Here is a 16617-nt window from a genome sequence, read left to right as displayed (position 1 = left end):
TGCCCAGGTCTCTCAAGATCCTGGATTGTCTGCACTGGGGCCTGAGGAGGAGTATTAGTCGCTGTGGAAGCAACAGTTTGCCTGGTACATCCCTCCTCCTGTCTCTTCCTCAGAGCTTCTCACTCTTTCATTGAGGCTGGTTCACCTCCCCTATAGGTGGCAATTGATGGGAATCAGGTTGCGACATGTAACCAGTGAGGAACTTCAAAGAACAGGAGTAAAGGATATCATCAAATAATTGTATGAAAGAAAGAAGGATGAGGACAGCCAGCCAGGGTGCTCTCCTGACCCTCTCCCAATGTTGAGAGGAATTGACAAAGGTCTCAAGTATGTTGGGTAGACCCCTTTGGGATGAATTTTTGAATGGAGGTGGCAGAAGTGTACGCACAACGGGCAAGTGGGGATGTGTCCGAGATCTGAATTATTGGAATTCTCAGATTGATAAGATCACCGATCCATTTCACTATATGAGAATCTTTTTTATTTTTAGGAAGACTGAATCCCTGGCTAACGGAAGGAAAGAAATAAGGAGGGAAAGAAATAAGCATTTATTAAGCACCTAGTATGTGCCAAACACTGTGCTTGTTATCTCAGTTGAGTCTCCCAACAGCTCTGGGAGGTAGGTGCTATTATTATCCTCATTTTACAATTGAGGAAACTGAGGCCCCTATCCAAGGAGCCATTCCTTAGACAAAGAAGAAGAAAAAAAGCAATTAAGCAAAACAAACACATTAATAGAAATTGATGGTATGTGCAAACATTCTATAACCATAGCTCTCCACTTGTACAAAGGGGAGAGGGAGGTACCTTCTCTCATCTCTTTTTTGGGGACAAGTTTGATCACTTTAATGACACAGCGCTCAGTTTTATTGATCATTCTAAATAGTACCTTTTACTAGATTCATGTAGTGCTTTAAGAGGGGCAGCTTGGTGGTGCAGTGGATGGAGCACCAGTGCAGGAGTCAGGAGGACCTGAGTTCAAATCTCACCTCAGACACTTGACACTCACTAGCTGTGTGACCTTGGGCAAGTCACTTAACCCCAATTGCCTCATCCTGGGTCATCTCCAGTCATCCTGGTGAATATCCAGTCACTGGATTCAGATGGCTCTGGAGGAGAAGTGAGGCTGGTGACCTGCACAGCCCTCCCTCACTCAGAACAAAGTCACATGAAAGTCATGTCATCATTTCTCTGATGGCGTAGTCTTCTTCGGCAACGAAGGATGCTTTATATTTATTTATTCAATGGTTATCACCATTTCACAGGTGAGGAAACAGAGGCTCAGAAATAAAAGTGACTTTCCTCTGGCCACGCAGCCAGTAAATGTCAGGGATTTGATAAGCAGGTCAGGCCTCAGCCTCTGTCTACCACACTATTGCTGCCTCTCTTTGTCTCTTGCCCCTGTGCTGATGTCAGCCCAGGTGGCAGCATCATTCTTTAGAGGAAGAAGAAGGAACACACCAGCATTCCTTCAGAAAGTACGCTGAATGGAACAACAGCTGTCATTCAGTGAAACTGCTCCAGGCTCGCTTCTGATGCCTAGACTCGGCCTCTCAGTTTTGATTGGCGTCTTGCTGCTGCCTTGTCAATGCTGACTTCTGTGAAATGATGTCAAGACTCCAGCTGTCAGCTGCCTTCCTTGGGGAATAACTCAGCTTTTTCTGGGTTTCAATTCTGACCCTCATTTCGTACAGTAATCTTTTAGGGATTTGCTTCTGCCTGGCTCCTCCCCATCCTTGTGCACGTATAGCAGCTGCTATCTATAATGTATATGTGTTCAGTCATTCAGTTGTGTCTGACCGTGACCCCAGGGACCATACTGTCCATAGGGGTTTTTTTGGTAAAGATACTAGAGTGGTTTGCCATTTCCTTCTCCAGTAGATTAAGGCAAACAAAAAATAAGTGACTTGCCCACGGTCACACAACTAGTAAGTTTCTGAGTCTGGATTTGAACTCAGGGTCTTCCTGATTTCAGGTCCGGCACTCTACTAAGTCACCCAGCTGCCTCCTATCTCTAATGTACCCTTACTTAAAACCTACCTACTGCCTTGTGTATTACACCCTCCCAGGGACAGAGTGTAATATTCCCAAAGAAATAGAAGTTCCCTCCTGATCCTTCCTAGGTCTAGATCCTTTCCTCTAGCTCTGCCTAGGGCTTTGGGGTTTATACTGGCAGGCTTCTACTCCTTTTTCCTATTGGTTTTTCTGACCTATGCTATCTTTATATCAATATCTCACCCCATGGGCTAAGACCCTTGCCAAAGGATAAACTTTCTCCAGGGAAACACTAACTCCATAGCTCCCCCACTTATTGAGAACACCTGAAGGCTTTGTCCTTAACATGGCCACCACTTTCTCACTCTGACAGCCATATAAATGGCAAACAGGGTGACAGATACCCAGGCATGCTGCCCTAAGACATCCTCATTCCACTGATGCTATTCCACCATTCTTAAGAGTCTTAGTGGCAGGAGGTTGCTTCTCAAGAGGCAATGGGTTAGGTAGCCAAAGGACTATGGAGTGGGATCATGCATTGGTTGTACTTTCCTAGGATATGTAGGAGAAGGAAGGGGGAGAACAGTAGGGGCCCCAGCCTTCTGCAGCTTTCCTGTTTGCTTCCCCAGGGGTGTAGATCTCAGGGTCAAGAGGTTGGAGCTAGTATGGAGATGACCTAGATAGAAAAATGAGATCCATGGATCAGAAAATCCCGCCCCCCCTATGAATTTGAGGATACAGGTTTTAAAGCCTCCCATCCCTTCTAAGGCAACTTCAACCAACTCCATTTCTGTCCAGTGCTAGATTTTTAGAAGCAAAGTGTATATACTTGACAGGTATCTGGAAGGTGGGGAAAAACAGACTAGGGACCAGCTCTGGACTTAGCCCCTTTATTCCTAGTATTCAGACCCTATTCCAGGTGACATTTTAAATTTTCATCACAGTTATGGAGAACTCAGAGGAAACACTACTACTCCTACTTGTTATTAACCTGCTCTGTGAGGCAAAATGGGGGAATGCTAATTATTTAGGGAGATATACAATGGAGGCTTCTTGTGTTGTGAAACTTTTATGGTAGATGTGGCAGCCTGGAAGGAATCTTGAAATTCTGGGGAATTAGGCTGTGCTGATACCACTGATTGGGTCAGTACCCTCAGTGTGATTCAACTGCCCCCAAGAGGCAAACCAAGATGAGGAGGTATAGATTTTGGGCTTAACTTTCTTCAAACCATCACAGTGATCATATTGACACAGAAGACAGCAAAGTGACCGGTGCTCTTTTGTATTCATAAGAAGGCAAAATATACCAAAAGAAATCAGGAATATGGATGTCCCACTTGCTGAAAATACTTCAGTGCAGATGGCACTGACTACTAAGGTCAACAAATTTTAAAGGTGCATGAAATGGGCTGAAGACAGGGATATCTTCCTTTTGTTCCAGTATTATATCATAACAAAATTGGAAACAGATGTTACCAGTTATAGGTAAGAGCTTCATGGTTGCTTTTCACCAAAATGGTTTATCTCTACTCCAAGTCATTCAACAATGTATTGCTGGCCAGTTCAGAAATAACTTCATTCCTGAACCTAGATTTGTTGAACTAAAAGAGCTATTAAAATAAGAAGAGGGAAAAGATGAACACCTTGAGGATATTGAAAATCTTCTCTTAATACAAACTCCAGAAATTACATCTAATAAGAAACATAACAAAGACACAAAAATATATCTAATAATGAAATGTGACAAATGATCTTAGAAAGGAGGTGAGAATACTTAGACTGGAACTTCAGAAAGTCCCTACTGAGTTTCATGGCATGAATGCAGTTTGCCAACTATACCAGAGCAGTTTTTAGAAGCTGGTATTTGCTACAACCATTATGAACAAATGTATCCTCCTACAATATTTGACAGAAAGTGTAAAAACACTTTAGAACCAACATGGAGCATTTTTCTAATTATATCAAAATGTCATTTACACTCAAGTATAAAATTTTCAGTTGTGTCAAGGAAACAGAGACCAATGGCTTTGATCTTGAATATGAACATCAAACTAACCAGTGGATGAAGGCAACACTTACAAATATCTTGGTCTCCTCTGAGAAAGACACACTGAACATAAATCTATCAAGGAGAAATCTATGGCTAATTATAGTTTCTTTAAAAAAGCCTAGTCATCTATTTATTTAAAAATTTTTTGAGTTCCAAATATTTTCCTTCCCTCTAGTTCATCCACACCCATTGAGAAGGCAAGCAATATGATACTCATTATACATGTGAAGTCATGCAAAACATATCTCTATATTAGCATGGTCGAATATGTTAAGAGACTTATAGGTGTCCTGAAGCCAAAGTTCAGTGGGAAGAAGACAATCAAAGTAACTGACATTTATGCAATATGAGTCTTCATGAACTCTTTCAAAAATATAAAATGGAGCATAACAGACCTGGAAAGTACTTGAACAAAAAACTGTATAAATATTAATGAAATCCAGGGCCCCTTCACCTCATAAAGACAAACATTTTGTCATCCAAAAAGAGGGGGAAGATTGATATTATCAGACTACATGATAAATGGTTTTTAAAAAAATCTGTAGAAATACTTTTGAAACAAGCATACATCACTTCATTGAACAATGGTAAAGGCACACACCATTGGATCTGTCAGATGTAACCCAAAGTGGTTTACCTCCAGGTGGAGAGCCTCTGAAATTTCCAAGATCCAAGAGAGAAACCAAAATGTCTCTGTGGGAGATATTCACATGAGCTCAGACAACAGCACATTAATAAGTAAGCAGCAAACAAATATCTGAGTCATGTGGATTTTCTTATGGAAATAGAGGAGTTTGTGATGGCAATTTAGCACCGGCTCATCACAACCAGAAATTACACAAGATTCATTTTTAAGGAGTCTCTACTTGGTGATGGATGCAGATTGTGCAAAGATACAGTAGAAACCGCAACACGTTGCTGTGGGGTAGGGGCAAAAAAGTGAGTACCTACTGAGTATGTGGCAAGATGGCTAGAAAGATACACAAGGTGTCCCAAAAGTCATAGTTCAACCTCTTAAATGTTAAAACAGCACCAAGACTTTAGGGACACCCTGTGTAAGACTCTCACTTTCATGAATTGACACACATCTCCTCCAACTATGCAACTATGTAACCTTGTTCCCTAAAACCCTTCCATGCCTACCCATTTGTGCCTCTCTTGTCCGTGTCCTCCCTCCCATGGGCTTGGCAAAGGGGGTACATGCAATGTACTCAAGGTTCTTCTTATTTTTCTCCTGATCTTTCAAGGCGACCAGTGGAGCACTCCACTTGGCATCCCTCTCTCTGCTCACAGAACCAACCCTCTCTCTTCCTTATTCCCGTTTTCTTGATGACACTTTTTATTTCTGTTCTCCCTCAAAGGTCTTTTTTGCATCCAGCTGACACCCATCCTGGGCCTCTCCATTGCCCTCTGGGTGATGCTCATTTTCCATTCCTCCAAGGCTGTTGTGTTCTATATCTCTGGTATCTTACAACAGCACCGGTATAGTGATATTAAAAAGATGGGCCTTTGTTTCTAGGGCAAGTTTGGGGTCATTAAAGAAGCTTTACAGTTTCTCAGAACACTCTAGCTCACTAATCTCCTCTGTACGTGATTTTAAAAAAATTTAAGTTGTCTTTTTAAAAAAACTATAAGCTCTATTATCTATAAAATAATTACACAAAACATAATTACAAACATATATAACAAAGGGCAAAAATCTCACCAGAATCCTCCAGGCCATTAAAAGGGAAGAAGCAAAAGAATCTACAAACAAGAAGCAAGCATATGAGCTGTTTTTGTTCTGTGTTCCCTTCCGGGCCTAGCTCTCGCCCCATTTTCCTTTCTTCTTTCTTTTCTTCTGTGCTTAACAATATAGTCAGTTTAGTCAATGCGCCTGTGCTGAGTCCCCTTTGTGTCACTTTCATATATCTCTTTCCATATTTCTTTGTAGGTTCCATATTTTTGTGGCACCATAATATTCCATGATATAAATAGACCATTATTTAGGCATTTGGTTTAATTAATGTAATTAATTTAACTTAATTGATTGAGGTAATTAAGGAAGGAGTTTTATCACACTAGAGTAGGTACAAAGCTTAGATGGCCGAGTTGACAAGGGTGCAGAGTTGGCTCATGTCACCCGATCTTACCTCATCTACTCATTAGCTATTCTGGCAAGTATAACCTGGGCCTCTCTGGGCATGCCCAGTTCTCACATGGAGATGGCCTTGTGGGACCTTCTTGATCCTGGTCTCACAGCAGTGATAGAAGAAGAAAATAGGATTCCTTTTCCAAATCTCAATCAGGATGTGTCTAAGCAATGTTTCCTGTCCATTGGCAAGGTTGGGGAGTGCATTAGTTCATTTCTGGAGCTTGTTCTCCATTTGGGGGTGGGGTAAAAGGAAGGGGAAAGAGAATAAGAATTTATTAAATGCTTACTATGTGCTAGCTATTACACTAATTACTTTGTGAATATTATATCATTGGATCCTCAAAACAACCCTGAGGAGTAGGTGCTAATATGATTCCGTCTTTTACAGTTGGGAAACCTGAGGCAGACAGAGGTTAAGTGAGTTGTCCAAGATCACACAACCAGTAAGTGTCTGAGGCTAGATTTGAACTCAAGTCTTCCTGACTCCAGGCCCTCTGTTCTATCCACTGTGTCACCTAGCTAGAGAAATGAGAAGAGACACATAGGATCAAGTGTTGCATTAGAGGAAGGCTTTCTCTGTGTTTCCTCTAAGTACAAACTTAGTCTGCATTATAGAAAACAGAAGGAGGGAGGTGGTCATTACATGTGATGTCTGCTCTGTTCAAAGCAGATCTGGAGTAGCGTGTTCAACTCTGAGTACCACTTTTTAGAAGGGACATTGACAAGGCAGAGTAAGGCCATAGAAGTGAAACCAGAATAATGAGGGGAAATGGAAGCATTTATATGAAGGGATTTTGGAGGTTAGTCCCCCAAAAAAGAAGACTTAAGGACGATATGGAAATTGTCTTCAAATTTTAAGAACTGTCACATGCAAAAGTGATAGAGATAACAATGAAAATGGCTCTTTAAAGTTTATATAGAACTTTAAGGACATCATCTCATTACCTCATTTATTCCCCTGTATTTCTTTCTTAAGTAACAGATGGATCTTGGTGGATGATCCCAGCTTTTTCATACGTTTGCCACAATCTACTGTATAAGAAATAATAATAGCTCAGACTTATTTAGCTTTACAAAGCACTTTGATCAAAACATTCTGAGGAAGGCAATCTAGGTGCTCTTATCCTCATCTTAGAGATGGGGAAACTGAGTCTCAGAAAGGTGTCTGTGGTCACACAGCTAGTAAATCTCTGAATTAAGAGTTAAGCTCAGTTCAATTAAACCAGTAGTCATTAAGGGTCCACGATGCGGCTGACACTGTACTGGGATGCTCTAGGGATATGACAGAAATTATATGTCATGACATCAAGTCCAAAATTTGTTCCCTACCAGGTTAGTGGAGCAGAAGACAATGATCAGTAATGTCAAAGGCTGCGGAGAGGTCAAAGAGAATGAGGATTGAGGGAAGGCCATTGTATCTGACTATTAGGAAATCATTGGTGACTTGGAGAGAGCAGTTTCAGTGGAATGATGAGGATGGAAGTTGGATAGTAAGAGGTTAAGAAGAGAGTGAGAGGAGAGGAAGTGGAGGCACCTATCATAGACCACCTTTTCCAGGAGTTTGACCACAAAGCACAGAAGGGATACAGGATGATACTTAACAGGATGGAAGGCTTCAGTGAGGGATTTTTCACCTGTGAAGATGGTGGGAGCTCTCCATGGTGACAATATCACAGATTCCTAACACATATTTGTATGTTCTAAGGGATATTTTACTTTGCTGTTTAGTCATATTTCATTTGTGTCCAACTCTTCATGACCTCATCTTGGCAGAGATACTGGAATGGTTTGTAATTTCCTTCTCCAACTCATTTTATAGATGAGGAAACTGAGGCAAACAGGATAAAGTGATTTGCCCAGGGTCATATAACTAGTAAGTGTCGGAGACTGATTTGAACTCAGGAAGAGGATTCCTCCTGACTTCAAGCTCAGTACTCTATCCACTTTGCCACCTAGCTATGACTTAATTTTTCTTTATATTGAACCAAAATCTATCTCCCTGTAATTTTCATCCATGGGTTCTAAATTTATCATTGATAACCAAAAAGAATAACTTAATCCCTCTCCCATGTGACAGTTCTTAAACATTTGAAGACAATTGTCCTGTCTACCTTGAGTCTTCTCTTTTAGGGGCTAACCCTCCAAAATTTCTTCATATAAATGACATGGTTTCATTTCCTTTCATCATTCTGATTACTTTCTATGGCCTTATTCCATTTTGTCAATGTGTTTTTCAAGAAAACCCCAAACAGGGCCACGAAGAGTTGGACACGACTGAAATGACTGAACAGCAATGTGCTGGGAAGTATCCTGGACACTGAGGACAAAAAGGCAAAAATGAAAAACAGTGTTGAGACTGAGGAGCTTACGGTCTATTTAAAATTTTTTCTTTAATGCAATGAACTAACATCAACACACAAATACTTCCAAATATAAAGAACAAAAAAGGATAATTTTACGTGAAACTATGACTATTAAATACAGCGTGATTTCTGAGAATATCTCCAAATTATCATGCATATATCTTGTTTGTTTATATGTTGTCTTTCCTTCCATGCTTCCCATTAGATAATAAGTTTCTTCAGGGAAGTGGCTGTTTTTGCTTTTCTTTGTATCCCAGCAGTTCACACAGTGGCCAGTCACATAGGAGCTGCTTAATACATTCTTGTTGACTAGACTAGTAAGATGAAACTTAAACTTAGCAGGGATATAAAATTCTACATTTGAGACTTTTTAAAAATCAATTTCACAAATATAAAATGGGGAAAGGCATGACCAGTCAGCAGTTTGTCAAAAAGATCCAGGGTAGATTACCAACCCATGTGACATGGCAGTCACAAAAGCTTAAGTAATCTTAGGCTGCATGATAAATACCCAGAACAAGGAAGAAGATTCCTCTAGTATCCTCTCTCTACCTTAGTTAGACCACATCCAGAGTATTGTATCCAGTTCTTGGTACCACATTTGAGGAAAGGCATTGACATGCTGGGATGTGTCCAGTGGAGGGTGATAAGGATGCCAGGAGGGATGGAGACTCAGGCTGTAAAGATCATTGGAAGGAATGGGGGTATTCAGCCTGGAAAAGAAGATAGATATAAGAGGAACATGATTGCCATCTTCAAATATTTGAAAGGCTGCCATGGGATAGAGGGATTCAGTTTGTTCTGTTTGGCCCTAAAGGACAGAAACCAAGGCAATGGGTAGGAGGTGAAGATAGACACGTTTTGGCTGGATATAAGAAAAGAATACCTAATAGTTCAAATTGTCTAAATGTGGAATGGTCTACTTTAGGAGTTCACTCTCCTGGAAGATCTTCTAGTGGAAACCAGATGCCCCCTTATGAGGCATCTTGTAAATGGGATTCTTGTCCAACTACAAGTTGTCCTCAGTGACCTCCAAGGTCCCTTCCGACTCTGCGCTTCCATGATTCCCTATATCCTTGGGGAAGTTATGGGCCCAGTTTCTCTCTCTTTTCTGGCTCACTTTCTTTTAAAATTTTCTAAAAAATAAATGTTTAATTGATGCTTTTTTTCTGTATCACATCTCTGTCACTTCCTAAAGACTCCACCACATTCAATCCTAATGGAAGCCATCTTTGTAACAAATGAACACAGCTAAGCAAACAAGTCAGCCCATTGACTAGGTCTGACAACATAATGCCTTATTTTGTTCCCACCTCTCTGCAGAGAAAAGGAAGGCTAATCTCACTCAGTCATCCGAAGTCACTTTCAGTTACTGCATTGATCTGATATCTTGTTGTTTTCTTCACATTATTGTGGTCATGTAAATTATCTTCCTGTTCCACTGTGCATCAATTTGTATGAATCTTTCTAAGTTTCTCAGAATTCTTCATATTTGTCTTTTATAATATATTCCATTACAATGGTATACTACAATTCATCCTGACATTCCCAAATTGATGACACCCAATTTGCATCTAGTTCTTTGTTTAGTCAAAAAGTGTTGCTATAAATCTTGTGTATATGGTCTCTTTTCTCCCAACTTTGACTTTCTTGGGGTATCTCTTGACTCATTTTCTCAACCACCACTTCTTATTCATCCCTTAGCTGGTCTGTCAGGAAGAAAGTCAGTCTCAAAGGACTACTTCATTTTCATTTTATGTCTGCTGCTTGCACTATATTCCCTTACTCTTGTTGCCCTAAAAATTCAAGTCTCTGGTTCTCTAAACTAGATAATGATTACCCTGAGGGTGGAAGGCTCCACCTTTCTCTGTGTCATCCCTTCCCTCATCTCCCAGAGATGCACCCAGAAACCTCTCTCAGCAGCAGTGACTGAAGGTCTCCCAATAGGAATCTTTTACTCAAAGGTCTCATCTCTTCTCTCCCTAGAAAGAAACCCCTTTCTCCAAATTTTACCAACAGGGAAATTGAGTCTTTCTGAGGAGAACCAAGAGCTATTTATCTGTCTTCCTCCAGAGACAAGGTTTTAGAGTTCTAATCTTCAGCCCATCCCAACTTAAGAAGTATCTTTCCTGTTCTTAAGCACCCAGCTCCAACTGCAACCTGGAGTCCCAGCTATCCTTAACAGAGCCACATAGTGGGAGAGACTGCCTGCCTTTCTGCAGCCACACGGCTGGCCCCTCTTCACCTCATTATACTGTGGCTAATCTTTCTGCCTTATTGTCTTAGGGCTAATGAGGAAGGGTAGCCAGGCCCAGGCTCCCTTGTGGCCCCTAGGAGGAGACAGAAAGGATCTGACCTGGGAAGGAGAACCCCATGATGCGGTGTACCATGGATGTGTGTGTTTAAGACCCTTTTCTGTTCTAATTATAGGATGCTGCAGAATAACCAGCTGAGTCGAATCCCTGCTGAGGCATTGTGGGAGCTGCCCAGCCTCCAGTCTCTGTAAGTCATTAGTGTGCCGACACTCAAAGTTCTGTAGACTCGGTCTCCTGGGGCCATCAGCTTCCCCAGGCCTGAGTCACAGGCTTTGCCTTTGTTGCAGCCTCTTGGGCCCCCCTCCTTTTCTTCCTCATCTTTCCTCTTCCCCTCACCCCCCACCATGTGCTGCTCCTAGCTTTAGTTTGGGGGGGGCAGCGGGGGTTATTCTCAGTGACTGTGGCTCTGTGTGTGTGTGTCTTTTGGGGAAGGTATGAAACCCCCTGGAGGATTGTGGGAATGGGACCTCCTGATGTGGGGCCACCAGAGCAGAGGCTCTGGTCACAGCCGGCGGTCTGCCATGGGAGCCTGGGGGTACAGGGAGGCTTGGGGGCGTTGGATTGGGTGGGGCAGGACTGCTGTCCCAGGGAAGAAGCAGGACTCACTGTCTCCTCATCTTAATCTGCTTTCCCTCCTCCCTCCCCACCCCCTGGGTCTGGACTGAGAGCTCTGGATGTGCTCTTGCCTTGTCTCCTTCCTCATGTGTGTGTCGGGCGAGATGCTGGTTACCCTCTGCACCAGGAGGCCACTTTCATTCTGTCCTTAACTGGCCCCTTTTTCTCTCCATGGAGAACTTGAACTCGTCCTCCTTTCTTCCTCTCCCCTCTTCCTGCCATTGAAGCTCCATTCAGAGATTCTGGAGTAAGCCCAACCCGCCATTTTTCCAGTTTGGGTCCATTCCTGTGCAGACCCCATTGGGGCTGAAGTGTGAGAGGACAGAGGAACCAGGCCAGATGAGCAGGGGCAAGAGGGGATTTGGGAGTATTTGAGTCAGAATGGAATGACATGGCAGAGTCATGTCATTTAACTAGTTTTCTCTAGGAGACCACAATCAGGGAATTTAAATGAAAGGCAGTAGTGTGCTGGTAAATGTTTAACAACAGGCTCCCAGAAAAAAAAAATGTACCGCAATACGCTTTTAAACTGCATTTTTAAAATTTTCTCCATCACTTTCTTAAGTCTTCTAGACAATCAACAAAATAACAAATAAAGCCCTGATTTGTAACATTTGCCAGTTTCTGAGGTGTAAACGCTTACGCTGAGAATTTCACAATTGACTATGAGCTTGCTCCAGCGTACCCCATGCAAAGGAGCCTCTAGTATTCAGAGCAAGGGAAACTGAGGCATATAAATGGTAAACCCAATTCTCAATCTGTGAGGTTGCTTGCTAACTCAAGGCCCTAACTCAGACCCTGGGCAAGAATGCTAGGAAAGAAGAGGTTATTGTCACCTGTTCTTTAGGGGAGAGAGTTGGGTGAGGCCAAAAGAAAGGGCATCTTCTTGGTGTGGCTGCTATTGGGGCCCTAGGATAATATGTATAGCTGACCCTATCCAGCTATGGAAACTCCAAACTGGCAGAAGGTAAGGCTTGTATTTTATGGGCATGGATTTCATGTTTCTGGATGTGTCTGTGCCATGCTCTTCAACTTTTATTCTAAAATTCAGGAGGTCTGGGGTGAAGAATTTTAATAATTTATATTTTAATATATAGTAATTAAATATCTGTACATTTATTATATATTATATATTTTTATAATATATTATATCTTCTATATAAATTTATTATAAATATAAATTTATATTTAAATATTAAATTAAATTAAAATAATTTAAAAATAATATTTCATTATAATTGGTTCCCTTTGTAGTTCTTTGTATTTTATCTTATGCATTTAAAATAATTGTCCTGGGAAAGAGTCCATAGGTTCCACTGGACTGACAAAGGGGTTCAGGGCAGAGAAAAGGTTAAGAACTCCTGACCTAGATCCTCAGTTCTCCCTGAACTGACTTGTGTCTAGACTAGATTCAAAGACAGAAGATCTTGGTTGGAAACCCAGATGTGCCACTCACTACCACTGGGACTTAGACCAAGTTACTCTCTTGGTCTCATTTTCCTCATCTGTAAAATAAGGGGGTAGTTTCTAAGGACCCCTCCAGCTTTAAATCAACAATTCTATGAACTACCCCAGTTGTTAGTTCTTCATTCTTTTCTAGATGTGGGTGTCTTAGATGTCTCTTATCTCTTGCCCTTAGTACATTCTATCTGCCAACTCTGAGTCACTAGCCATCAGTAACGCCCTGTTCACCACCTCAGCCCTCACCACCCTTCTTCATGCCCAACATGTCATCTATTGTTCAGAGACTAGGATCTTGGTGACGTCCCCTCATCTAGCCAAAGTTAGGACAGGGTACATGTTTGACACAGGATTGGGCAGGGCATGCAGAGCTGGCATTCCAAGGAGCAGACAAGGGTCTGAGTTATTCTGTTTTCCTCTCTCTGTGGGGAGGGAGAAGGAAGGATAATATTTAAACTCAGGACTTCTAATTCACAAGGCCTTGGACCAGTTCAACTGGAGGACGGACTCACTGGTTCTATGGAAAGAATCTGGGGTTGTCATGGTATCATCAGCATCCCACAGCTTTGAAGCAGCCTGGCTTCATGGGTAGAGAGATGGACTCAGAGTCAGGAAAACCTGAGTTCAAGTCTGATCTCAGATACTTACTAGCTTGTGTGACTCTCTGCAAATCATTTGCTTTTTGGTCTCAGTTTCTCCATGTATAGAATAGGAATAATAATAATATCTACCTCACAGGTAGCTGTGGGCAGCTAGGGGGCACAGTGGAAAGAGTACTGGGCCTGGGGTCAAGAAGACATCTTTTTGAGTTCAAATCCAGTCTCAGCTGTGTGACCCTGGGCAAGTCATTTAACCCTGTTTGTCTCAGTTTCCTCATCTGTAAAATGAGCTGGAGAAGGAAATGGTAAACCACTCTAGTATCTCTGCTAAGAAAACTCCAAATGGGGTCATAAAGAGTCAGACATGACTCAACAAGCACAGCTACACCTCACAGGTAGAATCAAATGAGATAATATATGCAAAGTCTTTTGTAAAAGTATTATTATATGTGTGACCTTGGGCAAGTCACTTTCCTTTCTATGTTCCACAATTTCCTCATAGGCAAAAGGAAGACTAGATGATGTCTATGACCTCTTCCAACTTTAACAACATTGATAATATGGGTTACCCCATAACAGAGTAGTGGTTTTGTCCCAGTTGAGTGATCCTGGGATGGAGGAGGACTGAGGCGTTGTCCCAGGTGGGAAAGGCAAGCTGAGCTCAAGGGAAGATTTGACCCAGGTCGGAGGGGTCTGCTTGGAAGGGGGAAATAATCTGTGTTTAAAGACTCTAACTCTCCTCCTGCCTTAGAGAATGAATGATACTCATTCAGCTTAGTGGGCTATTGTTGGCAATGGCGATCAGAGTGTAGGGTATCTTTAGACTTACAGCAGACCTTAGATCATCTAGCCAATTCCTGCACTTTACAGAGAAGCAAACTGAGGTTCGGAGAGAAGAGACTCACCCACAGTCACATGGCTACTAAGTACTAGATCCAGGATTCGAGCCCAGGTGCTCAAATTCCCCAAACCATCACTCTTCCACTTCTTTCCACTTTTTCCTGACCCTCTCTCTAAGAGGTTCTGTTTCAGTTGCCCTTACTCTAAATCTCATTCTCTCTTTCACCTCTTCTTGTATCCTAATGCTTAGCATAGTGCCTGATACATAGTAGGCTTTTCAAAAATGTTTACTGACTGACTGTGAAATCCCCCAGGCTATTGTTGAGGAACTGGTAGGCTACCTTGGAAGACAACCCTGGCCACTAGCTAGCTCAAATCCTTCACGTTTCAATGTTGGCCCACTGGCTTGTATTCTGCTCTCAGTGGAAGTAGCAAACAGCCTTTCTCTGTCCAACAGCCTTCCTGGGACTTCAGCACTACAATAAGTTGGCCCTGCTCTTCCCTTCTCCCCATTGGATAGTTCTACTCTCTACAGGTTCCTCAGTCTTGACTGCTTAGGTTTCTACCTCTGCTCCTCTCATTTGTACTGCACCCAGTACCCTGAAAATCTTATACTGTCCCCCAGGCTGCAAAAGGAAGGAAGGGTTGAGGAGGCCCAAGGTGAGAGAAATGGCCCCAATCCAGCCTGGCCTGTGGAAAGGGTCTCAGGCATCCTCCATCCCTAGGTTCTCCCCCAGAGCAAAGGGCCTTTCTTTGCTACCACTAGCCCCAGCTCCAGGAGGCACTGGAATTCCTGGAGCTGCTGCCTTCAAGGAACCTTCTATGCCCAGCTTTGCCCTGGGCTGAGATGGAGATGGCTTCAAACGAAATGCTAAATGGTTTTCTGAGAATCCCTCCCACCTTCGCGCCCCCCCCCCCCCCCCATCCAAAGGGAATTGTTCTATAGCTTCTGGGGAGATGTTCCATAGGTGGAACAAGGAATGGTGGCTTAGCTCCCTCCCACTCTCTAACTGGGTCAGGGCCAGACCTCCCAGAGGTGCTGCTAGTTGTTGATGTGAAAATGAAATAATTAGCTCCCCACCACCCCGCCTACTTCCCTCCCTTCTACCTTACCCATTCCCCAAAGGCCCCTAGTCAGGGCTGGGCTGGGCAGAGATAGGATGTGTTCTCCCGGAGGGGCTCTTCCCTCTTGTCCCCCATGCCAGAGAGCACAGAGATTGAATTGCTGTTTATTTAACTCAGAGGTGAGGTAAGACTTGGCAGGGGAGGAGTTGGGAAGGAGGGGCAAAGGGAGAAGGAGCATACTCAGGAGGCATACAGACAGACAGATGGATGGAGTATGATTGCTCCCATTGCCCTGACTGAGATGTGAGGGATACCATGATATATAATGGGTAGAGTGTTTATCTTGGAGTCAGGAAAACCTGGGTTCAGATCCTGCCTCTGACATCCACTAGCCGCACAACCCAGGGCAAGGCACTTCACTACACTGGGCCTCAGTTTACTAATCTGTAAAAGAACATAAATGCCTTTTCCAGGCAGCTAGGTGGCACAATGGATAGAGTGCTGGAATTGGAGTCTGGATGACCTGAGTTTTAATCCAGCCTCAGACATGTAGCTGTATGACCTTGAGCAAGTCACTTAACCATTGCCTGCCTCAGTTTCCCCATCTATAAGATGGGAATAATAATAGCTCCTAACTTTCAGGATTGTTTTGAGGATAAAATGAGATACTCTTTATACAGCTCTTTGTAAACATAAAAGGACTATATAAATGCTAGCTACTATTATCCTATCATCCTAGTAGTGCCCTTTGGCAGGCAATAGTGGTGGCCTTTATTCCTCCTTCCTAGAGCCTCACTTGATGGTCCTGCTATGAGTTACAATTTTCTTCCAAACCAGGCCCTTAGTCATGTGACATTATGGAAACAGAGAGGGAGAAAGACATTTAACATATACTTTTTGGTTACCTATTAGGATGAGGCAGTCTGCTAGAGCAAATCAGTCATATTCCCCAAAGGCCAGACCATTAAGCAGAGTATATGGGGCTAAGCTACTACGATTGCTCCCCCTTCCCTTTCCTCACTCCCCGAAGGATCTAAATCACTCTCCAGGTTCCTGGTCACATGCCTAACTACCCTCAGAGGAGCCCAGCCCTGTAACCCACTTCCTTGGGCAAGGCACTTACTTCCTCCTGAGGGAGTTGAATTCCATGATCTCCAGTGTCCCTTCCAGTTATAAAGTC

At 42.8% G+C, this 16617-nt stretch overlaps 1 protein-coding gene across 1 annotated transcript in view; it reads left to right on the top strand.

Moving 5' to 3' along the window:
- The window catches only part of LGR6 (leucine rich repeat containing G protein-coupled receptor 6), a 161323-nt gene that overhangs the window by 59721 nt on the left and 84985 nt on the right, over nucleotides 1–16617 (top strand). Inside the window, exon 4 of the mRNA XM_072648196.1 lies at nucleotides 10973–11044. Coding sequence (XP_072504297.1) covers nucleotides 10973–11044 — 72 coding nt within the window. The remainder of the gene's footprint in view (nucleotides 1–10972; nucleotides 11045–16617) is intronic.

The sequence above is a fragment of the Notamacropus eugenii genome, chromosome 2 (genome assembly GCF_028372415.1).
Source record: "Notamacropus eugenii isolate mMacEug1 chromosome 2, mMacEug1.pri_v2, whole genome shotgun sequence".
NCBI lineage: Eukaryota > Metazoa > Chordata > Mammalia > Diprotodontia > Macropodidae > Notamacropus > Notamacropus eugenii.
Note: the sequence above shows the minus strand (reverse complement) of the source record. Positions and strands in the feature narration are given on the sequence as shown.